Source organism: Festucalex cinctus, chromosome 7 (assembly GCF_051991245.1).
Source record: "Festucalex cinctus isolate MCC-2025b chromosome 7, RoL_Fcin_1.0, whole genome shotgun sequence".
In the NCBI taxonomy this organism is placed as follows: Eukaryota; Metazoa; Chordata; class Actinopteri; order Syngnathiformes; family Syngnathidae; genus Festucalex; species Festucalex cinctus.
Genome location: NC_135417.1, coordinates 9,474,132 through 9,484,426, shown reverse-complemented (window position 1 = coordinate 9,484,426; position 10,295 = coordinate 9,474,132). Strand labels below are relative to the sequence as shown.

The 10,295-nt window shown below is 41.2% G+C and overlaps 1 protein-coding gene across 1 annotated transcript in view; it reads right to left on the bottom strand.

The window, feature by feature from the left end:
• Positions 1-10: 10 nt before the first annotated feature.
• The window catches only part of LOC144022964 (telomerase protein component 1), an 18,011-nt gene continuing 7,726 nt past the window's right edge, over positions 11-10,295 (bottom strand). Inside the window, exons 6-13 of the mRNA XM_077528193.1 lie at positions 10,182-10,268; positions 8,071-8,160; positions 7,745-7,833; positions 5,715-5,928; positions 4,327-4,449; positions 4,012-4,177; positions 1,166-1,251; positions 11-1,026 (exon numbers count right to left, since the gene is read on the bottom strand). Of these exons, the coding sequence (XP_077384319.1) occupies positions 932-1,026; positions 1,166-1,251; positions 4,012-4,177; positions 4,327-4,449; positions 5,715-5,928; positions 7,745-7,833; positions 8,071-8,160; positions 10,182-10,268 (950 nt within the window). The 3' untranslated portion in view covers positions 11-931. The remainder of the gene's footprint in view (positions 1,027-1,165; positions 1,252-4,011; positions 4,178-4,326; positions 4,450-5,714; positions 5,929-7,744; positions 7,834-8,070; positions 8,161-10,181; positions 10,269-10,295) is intronic.

The window sequence follows — 10,295 nt, the reverse complement described above, 5'->3', positions numbered from 1 at the left end:
CAGATGCAAATTTGGGTTGTGACGAATTTATTTAAAGAGGAAACAATCACGAGTGGCGCTGCAAATCACAAGTGGCAAATTCCCAAGATAATTGATTTTTCCTTACAAATATTTCAAGTGACTCATATTTGATATGGTTGCGTTTACTCCACCAGCGTCAAAACGTGGGCGGTGACAACGTGGATGTAAACAATCGTGTTACCGTGACTTAATCGTCCCATTCAGATGAAGTGAAATGACGTTAATCCGTCCGGCCTCACCCAAACGTTTATTTTTGTCAATGACTTTTTAATGAAGAAAAATAGCAGTTTATTGTATTTATTTGATTTATGTTTATTATGAAGGGGTGTGGCCTAATGAGTGACATCATGAGCTGACTGCGGCTCTCCTTGCCCACATGCGAAGGCATTAGAGAAACGTGCTCCATTTTGTCACACTCATATCACAAAACAAAAAAAACAAAACAATTGACAAAACGATGTTTATAAATTGAAATATTTATAAAACAGCCTTGTAATTGTTTTTTTTTTTTAACATTATTTATTTTTCTTAATGTTTTAAATGTTTACGTTGGGGAGTTGAATGTTGTCTTGCTGAAGTTCTCCTTTTATTTGCATTTATTTTTATTTATTTATTTGTATTTATATTTTTATTATTACTCTTGTTTGCTTGCTTTATCAAGATTATTTTGTACGCATACGGGCCTGTTATTTGAGTACATTTATTTAACACAGTATTGAATATGAATAACTGAATATGATATTAAAAAATATGATTATGAAACCCCACCGGCACATTTGGAACAGACCTGATTGCATTTTTTTTTTTCCCCTCTTTCCGCTGCCATCCCAATTGTGCCATTTTGTGAGCCCCCAAAAGGTGAATCGTGTCACTTGAAGCGTGCAAAGTCAATCCAGCCTCAGTCTTCTCCTCACTGCAGGACGCAACGTAACCACGAGCCGGCGGACCCCGCGTCGTCCTCGTCTCCCCCCGCGTCGCCGTCCTCGTCATCATCATCAAGGTGTTCTAAGTTTAACAAGGAGGCCACAGGAATTTGTCACGACGCGCGGCGTCTAAAATTAACACTCTAATCCGCGAGGCGGTAAAAAAATGAAGGCGGGAGAAGCGAGTGCGTCTTTTTTCTTTTTTCTTTTTTTTTTTTTACCGTCCGTCTCCTCGTCGTCTTCCGTGTCCCCCTCCGACTCTAGCGGCGATTCCAGCCGGACGTCTCTCTTAACCGTGATGTCACCCCTGTTTGGGTTTAAGGTCACATATTAGGTCATTTACACGATAATATCGATATCGATAATAAATAGCGATACTAATTGATATCTACAATAAATCGCTATTGATTATCGATATTGATGCTCGAAATAGTGATAATAAATATCGATATCGATAATCGATTTATTATCGATATCGATAAGAAATCTATATCTATTAAGGGTGTCACGATTTCGATTTTTTATCGAAATCGATCGAAATTACGTCACGATTTCGAGCATCGAAATAGAAGAGAGGACACACGATTCGATGCCCCCCCCCGCGCCCGCCGCCACCGCCGCCACCGCCGCCACCGCCACCTCCCAGGAAAGCAAATGAGACGCAGCCATTCAGCTACTAGCTAACGGCACTTGTTAGCTGACTTCTCCTGCAGTCATGATGGCAAGCGCGGACAGACACAGCAATGGTGCTTCAAGCCGCTCCCGCTTCTCTCGTCACCAGTTTGGAAACATTTTGCGTTCCCGGTGAGTTATGTCGACAACGTTCACGTTGTCGATAAAAAGACCACAGTTGCAAGATATGCTATGTGCGCGTACTGTACTCGGCCACGGTGTTACGCCCGGCTCGTCAAGGGGAAGGGAAGTAACACAATAACAGAAAATATAGAGTAGATAAACACGGGTCGACTTTAACATCTGAGTAGTTTTAATTGAAATTTCAGGCAGGGGTTTGACAAGGGAGTGAAAGTGGAAGGTGAACAAATAATAACCGCATTTGACAGAACTGACAGAACGGAGGAGAAACAACAATAACCAATAGGGGTATAATACACGGATACACAATAGCGTCGCGCTGGCACAGTCGTCCAATCGGAGTGTCGCGCTGGCACAGTCGTCCAATCGGAGTGTCGCGCTGGCACAGTCCTCCAATCAGAGTGTCGCGCTGGCGCATTCAAACTGAAGTACCATTATACGGGCACCAGCCGACACAAACACACACATACATACTAGGGGAGCGGAGCCGGCGGCGGGCCCGAGCCGCCAGCCGTCACAACGGGAAACACGACAAACATGACGGGACATTTACGCAGGCATCACAAAGATTTAGATTTATCAAATTCAACTAGAAGTGGGAAAACAACGGTCCAACCAACTATTTCATCCTCATTTACAGTGAAACTTCCACACACTTCAGCTCGCGCGAAACGCCAGATCCATAGGTCTATTTATAGCAGCAGACCTGCAGCCTTGGAAAACGCTGGATTCAAACATTTAATTAGTGTACTTGAACCACGCTACAGTATGCCCAGGAACTGTAAATGTTGGGATATATATAGTTTGTTCAGGCTGTATTTGTTCCATGACTTTGGATACAATATATTTTTTGTTGTTGTTGCACATTGCACATTATTTTAAGAGGAACGCACAGCACACTGTTGTAACCAAAAACAGTCAATAGATGGCAGGCACCCACTGTGACTTTTTGTTTTTGTTTTTTTATTTTTTATTTTACACTTCAGTAAGAACAAGACGGTTAACTTTATATTGTAAATAAATTCTTAGAATTTGATCATTCCTGCCTAATGTCAATTATCATATATTACATAAATTTACACAAAAATAATATGGAAATTGCATCACCTATATGTAGCCGATCTTTTGAAATAAGATTTACTGTACAATGAATAGAACCAATGATCATAGACTAGCCTTAGCCTACAGAAGCATATGCCTCTGTGTTATAAAGTGGGGGAGCGGAAAAAAAAAAAAATCGAATCGTGACCCCAAAATCGAAATTTAAATCGAATCGTGGAGTTGGCGAATCGTGACACCCCTAATATCTATTATCGATAATATCGATAATAAATATCGATAATGTCAATAATAAATCTATATAAAATAATAAATCGCTATTGATTATCGATATCATCGATAATAAATATCGATAATATCGATAATAATCGATATTGACAATAAATAACTCAACAGGTCAGATCATCCCAATTTTTTCCAGCCATCAATTTTTTATACTCAGCAACTGTTGGGTCTCATGCAAATGGATTACTTGTACCCTCAACTGCGAAGTGTGCCAACACAAGTAGTGCTTTGGCGTCACCACGACGACCACTGAGCGGGGAATCCTGGGCTGCGGGAGCAAGAAGGAGCCTGACCGAGATGTCGGTGAGTCACTGATACAGCAGAATTTACTTGAAGAATGCTCAAATTGATTGTGTTTTTTTTTTTCATGTATATTTATTTACAGTCATGCTAGTGATGTCATGAGCATCATCATGTTGATCATAGCAGAATAAGCGGCTAATAAACAGTAAAAAAAAAATGCTATTGTAATACACTTTAATGCACAATTATAAGTCATCCAATTAATCGATAGATGAATCAATTCTACAAATATTCGAAAGTGACAGCACTAGTTTGAAATATTATAACCGTCGGCAATTATAAAACATTTTAGGGGAGGGCGTCAATTACTCGCTCTTTGGTGCACGTAAAATGACATGATCAAGTCACGGGTGAAGAAACTCCATTGTCGGGGTGACGCTATTATTTAAATGACAGGGAGCTCACAAAAAAAATAAATAAATAAGAGTACTCGCTCGATTTAATTTCACACTTGACGTGTGGGCAGGCACTCCGGAGACCCTCAGATGTGCGTCAGCAATTAAAATGTCCCATTAAACAAACGCAATTAGCAAAAAAAAAAAAAAAAAGAATATGCAAATGAGGGAATATCATTGACCGGAAGAGGGCGGCGATGGCGGCGGCGTACCTCTGCTTCCCGGCGGCGGGGAGCTGCTCCCACACGACGAGGTCGCGCCCGCCGCTGACCCAGCGGCGGGCGCCGCTCCCGGTGGTCCACGCGGCGAAGCAAAGCATCCTGGGGGCTCGGGGCCAGGTCAGAGAGGCCAGGTAGTGACACTGGGGCAGGGAGAACACTGCAGGGAGACGGACGGCAAGCCATGGAGATGACGAACAGTCGTGCCGCGACTTGCGAAATTTTGTTTTGGAATTGAGCTCGTAACTCAAATGTGCCTCGTATTCGTTTCGCCATTGAAATGAAGCGAAACTCAATTTCTTTACTCACAGTTAAGCCTGCTCTCGCCATTGGCTACGTCGTAGCAGGAGCCAATTAGGAGGCCGGCTGCCTGGTGCACGCAATCTGTCACCCCGGTGACGCTGCTGTGATTGGTCAGTCTGGAAACGGTCCCTGTGGTGATTGGGGCAGATGTGAGGTGAAATACGAAGGCTGCAAAGCTTCCTGTTGTTGCTTGTTTTTAATCCAGAAAGTCGTTTTAGGGAAGAAAAAGCGAGCATCAGGTAAACGCTCTCGTGTAATGTAAAGTCCCAACAGCAATTTGATAAATGGCACACAACAAAATGAAGTCATTATTCTTTCGGCATGTGTTTGCATGTGGGCACAACTTGAGTCTATTATAAAATGGAGTCAGACTGTTTGCATTCTATTTGCTTTATTCTCATCAAAGGAAGCATTTTCCTGTTTATACTCTTATTCTTATTCAAATGATGCTTTTTCCTCTTTATACTCGGAAAAAGGACTTTTATCTAATTTTACTATTTTTCCTCAGGAGTACAATATTAGCATATCTGTCATTTTTCTTGTACTTTTACTAACTTTCAAAATTATGCATTTTTGTCCTCTTACTATCACTCATAATATTCTTTTTTTTTTTTTTTTTTTTTTTTTACTAGCTTATTTTTCATCTTAGAATTCCGACTTTATTTGCATAAATTTTGGACTATTTTTTCTAGTACTATTTTTTTATTATGATAACATTAAATCTTCTTTCATCATAACATTCCAATTATATACCGATATGCTCCTTGATTATACGATGACTTCATTAGCATGAATTTATGACTTGTAACTTATTTTATTCTCACATTTTTTACTCATAATTCTACAACTTTTTCATATATAATTACATATAATTTATATACACATAAATGTCCTACTTCTTGTATTATTGCATTATTTTCACACAATTACTAATTGTAGCTTTTTTTTTTCTCACGATGTCCTTATCAAATTCCAACTCTTGTCACGTACTACAACTTTATCTCATAAAATATTTTGTCCATGTTTCAACTTAATTCTCAGTAAAATAAAATGTAGCTATATCAAAATCAATACATTTTTAAAAAATCCAGATTTTTTTTGTGCTGTATTTCTCATAAAATTCAAACTTTTTAGCAACTTTATCCTTGGAAAATTTTCACTTTTGTCAAAAATGCTCTAAAATTTATTCTCATTAAATTTGAACATTTTCCTCTTAAAACTTCTGAAATTGCTGATGAATTGAAATTCTCATAATTTTCTGCTCTGATCACATAAAACTACGTTTCCAATGCTAATTTCCAACTTAATTTCTGACTTTTTTTTTGGTCTTGTAATACTGCATTAACTCTATTTCATATGATGACTTAGTGGAGGTTTTAATGAAGCCCTCTCACCGGTGGTCCATTGCAGTATCTTGATCCACGGCCGCCCGTAGGCGAGCAGCACTCGGTCCCCCCGGGGGCTGAGGGCCAGCCGCCCCCCCGCGCAACCCGTCACTCGACCGCTCCAGTCGTGCAGCAGCCTCAGCGGCTCTCGCTCGCCGCAGCGGTTCTCCCACACCGACACGCCTCCGTCGGACGAGCCGCTGAACACCAGCGGACCCTGGGCCTGCGGGGAGGGGCCACCACGGTTGTCACGGCGACGCGCGTTTTGCTTTCAAGGGGCCATTGTCGCGCTAGCAGAGGTGAACAATGACAGCGACGCTTGAAAGCCTCGGGCGTATTGCGATGATTGCAAAATTGAACAAAAACTGCTCTGGATTTCAATATTCATTTAAAAAAAAAAAAAAAAAAAAGGGATTTTGCTGTACATTTGGCTGGCTTGCATGCCAACAAAAAAACAAAACAAAACAATTGGAAGCAAATAAACGGGCTCGGATAAGACGAGGCGGCTCGGTTTACCGAAAGCTTTTCCTACATAAACATTTCTTGAAAATGTGTCGTCACGCTACTACGAGAGGGAGGAATGTTTGTTTTCGTATTTTTCGCATTTGCAAGCAGCTTAAAAATAACCCAATGTGCAAGGTGGATAGCCACACAAAAGAGTTATTTTTTGGCAAATCCCTCCGGGAAAGGATGGAGCCAAACTCTTTGCAAAATGACGAGTAAAGTACGTCGTGCTCGAGTCTTCATTTCAAAAACGAAAACAAAACGAAAATCATTTCGTCAACACACATTTTTCATAGGACTAAAACGAGACTAGACTCATTAATAACCCTCATTAATAAACAATAACCGGGACTAAATCAGTATGAATCTTCGTTGCCTAATGAAGACGAGATGAAAATGTACTTCACTTCATAAAAACTGGACTAAAATCTATGGAAATTTTAGTTCAGGAACAAAAACGAGAAATTATTTTGTAAAATCTTGTCACCGACTTCACCAACGGACTACAATGACGTCACTCTACAATGGTGACCCGTTCGGAAACACAGACCGTGAATTGGTGAAACACAATTTACTCGAGTATAAAACTCAACCCAAATAGTTCTTCATTCATAAATATTCGGCATAACTTCACGTAACGCAACGTACGTGACACAGTATGTCGCTACCTCCCTGCATGAACTTATACGGTCAACTACTGAACTGTATGGAATGCTTATGAAATAAGATTAAAATCAATAAAAAACAAAATTCCGAGAATGTAAGTCAAAATGAGTTTTAAGAACCAAAATAAAATAAAAAATTACCATTAGCCACCATTTTGGTTGTTTAGTTTCGCCTCGAATGCGTTCAGGTCGGAACTGGGAAAAACCAACTCGCATATATCCGACTTCCAACCATCCTCGAATGCAGCATTCATCCATCTCAGAGGACGGCCATTGTGCCACTTGCTGTCCACTGAAGATGACATCACAGTTGTTTGGTCTCAGGTAACAACCAATCACAGTGCAGCTTAAAAAAAACAAAAAAAACAAAACAAAAACAAGTGAGCTCTGGTTGGTTGAGCAACTGTGATGTCATCTTCAGCCGAGAGCAAGTGGCAAAATGGCCGCCCCCTGAAATGGGTTTAAACAGCTGGATTTTGCTTGATAATTCATACTCCAAAAATGTAATATAAAATCAGAAATATAAAAACACAATTTACCACTATCCGCCATTTTGGTTGTTTACTTTCGCCTCGAACGCTTTCAGGTCGCAACTGGGAACAACCAACTCGGATAAATCCGACTTCTGACCATCCTCGAATGCAGCATAACGTGTGATTGAAACGGGACTAAAACTGAGACTAAATGTAAAAAAAATGACTAATAAAATTAACACTATCGTGCTAAATGCGACAGAAAACGGTTTCATTCTTTACATTTGATTGATACGTCATGACTGAACTCAAAATGTAAGACTCGCTTTACTCGTCTCTCCCCGCGAGGCCATTTGAGTACGTTCCTGTCTGTCGCCATGGCGACGGAGCCACTCACCTGGATGGAGGTGAGCGCTTCCCGGTGCGCGTTGATTGATTGGCAGTTGTCCAAAGTGCGCCAGCGCCAGGCTTGAACCTTGCCCCCGTCTGCGTGACAGAGTGGCGGGTTAACGCTCGGCGACAGGCGCGCGCCGGCCATTACCGCTAGTCACGGCCCCCCCCCCCCCCCCCCCCCCCCCCCCGCGCCCGCCTGGCCTAAATTGCGCGGCGAGCCGCTCGCACATATCCGTTGCATTCATCTTCATGCTGCTTGATATCGCATTCCGTTGTCCACGCTGGACTCGGAATGACGTCGTTGCCTTTTGCTTATTTCCGCACACAAACCTGATCCGGTTACGATGTAGCCGTCGCCCTCGGGCACGAAGCAGAGCGCCGTCACAGCGTTGAACGTATAGATGGACTTCACACACTGGCCTGCGTGGGAGGAATAAGTGGGGGGGGGGGGACTTAATTGCCAGGACACGGACCACTGCTCACATACACACACAAACATAAAAGTCTGTTTCTGGCATCACACAAAGGCGACATTTGCACCAGGCAGGACACGTCACATGGCTTTACTGTCCTTTTGTTGTAGGTTGAAGTTATTCCAATTCATATTGATTGCATTTATGGAAAATGTGTTATGCAGCAAAATACGCACGTTTTTTTTTTTTTCCCCATCATGTACGCGGGGAGGCATTTTGCCACTTGACCAATCGCGACTCGCCTGAGCCATGATTGGTCAATTACCTGAGCGACTGCGATGTCATTTCCAGTCGACAGCAAATGGCAAAATGGCCGCCCCCAGAGATGGATAAAACAGGCGCATTTTGCTCACTGATCTGAATATATGACTGGATAGCCGACAGGGCAAGACGTTTGAGGTCGCGAGGCCGCCATATTGCTCCTCCCAAGAAACGTTTCTCGGCATACGAGCATGTACATTTGCAGTATCGAAATTGGAGAACATTTGAGACTGTACTTAGTAGAAATTGATTTATGATGTTTAGAATTTGTTAGACATAAACAAGAAGACTTCTGACATTTTACAGCTTGCCTTAAATACATGTATAAATTATATGCTTAATACAGGATGAAGGCTTACAGGAGGAAACTTGTATATTTTTTTTAATCAAAGATTTATAACTAATTCAACAAAATATGCCTCTGCCAAATCCAATATTGGGGTCTAGGGAGCTATGCAATAAAAGGGGGTCTTCAAAGCAGCCCATTCCGTCCTCCACACAAATCCGCCACCCTGCCGGCGGCCTTACACTAACTGCCTACGAGCTGCATATGTCTCATTTGTACGTATACCGTATAGTTTATACAGTAGTCTGCTCGTGAGGTCAGAGGAGCAAGATGGCCGCCCTGTGACTTCAATGGCTTGCACGGGCGTGTATGGGCTATTGGCTATCCAGTCATATATTCAGATCAGTGATTTTTGCTGCTTCGTTCATATTCGCCGTGTTCAAAACAGAAAATGTAACACATTTGGAGAATGATTGACTTTTTTTTTTTTTTTAGGACTTCATTCTGAATGAATGAAATTTATTTTGCTTTTACTTTTTCTTGTTACAAAAAATCCGAGTTTATGGCTTTAAGATTTTTATATGACACTTTTTTGCATATAAAATTTATCTTTATTTCAAAGAGAATTCTGCATTGTCTTGCCTAATTTACGCTCATGCAAACACGTTTCCCATATTTTGAATTTATCGTCATGAAATTCTGACTTCCCCCCTTTGTAAATATTATAATAAGTTATGATTTTTTTTCTGTAATACTGCAATGGACAATGATGATAATTGTAAATAATTGGATTTTACACATTTGATTGGTCCGATCAGATCAGCAGATACAGCATTTTTGCATTTATGCAAAATCAGGGATCGGTTGTAATGTGGCGAGCGATCAATTATGTCATTTTAAAAAAAAAATTTTTTTTATGTTTTTGTGTGGGAAGTGTTTGGTTGACACCCCACCTTCCCTGTAATGAATGTTATTAGTGTTTTAGGGAGAATTTTTAGGGTTAAATTATTATTTTTTTCCCAAAAGCATTTGAATGGGCATCAATTATACATGAATTTTACTTTTTTTTTTTTACCAGGCCTGTACCTGACTGTGCAATAAATAAGCAAGTTGTAGAACAACTTCTGATTGGATCGCTGATGGGCTTTTTTTGGTTGTTTGGAGTGGTTATCAGCTCCAAAATCCCGATCATGTAAAGCAGAATTGTAACTACAGTATATCCTTGTAGTTTTCGTGAGCCTTATAGAGTCGGTCGTAACGTGTAAAAAAAAAACAAAAAAATTTTTTTTTTAAATCGCTCATTACAAATCATGAATCGACTCCCTGTTAAGTTGCTCAAGAAAAAAAAAAAGCGTCGTCGGTGCCCGAGCGACGTTGCCGTGGATGCAACCTGATCTTGTGCTGTCGCGTCTTCGTCTTACCGACGCTCAGGGCCCAGATCTTCACGTTGCAGTCCGCCGAGCCGCTCAAAAGGAACCTCTCGTCGTCTGACAACGACAGCGAGCGGGCTGCGGAGACAGGGGGCGACGAAGGAG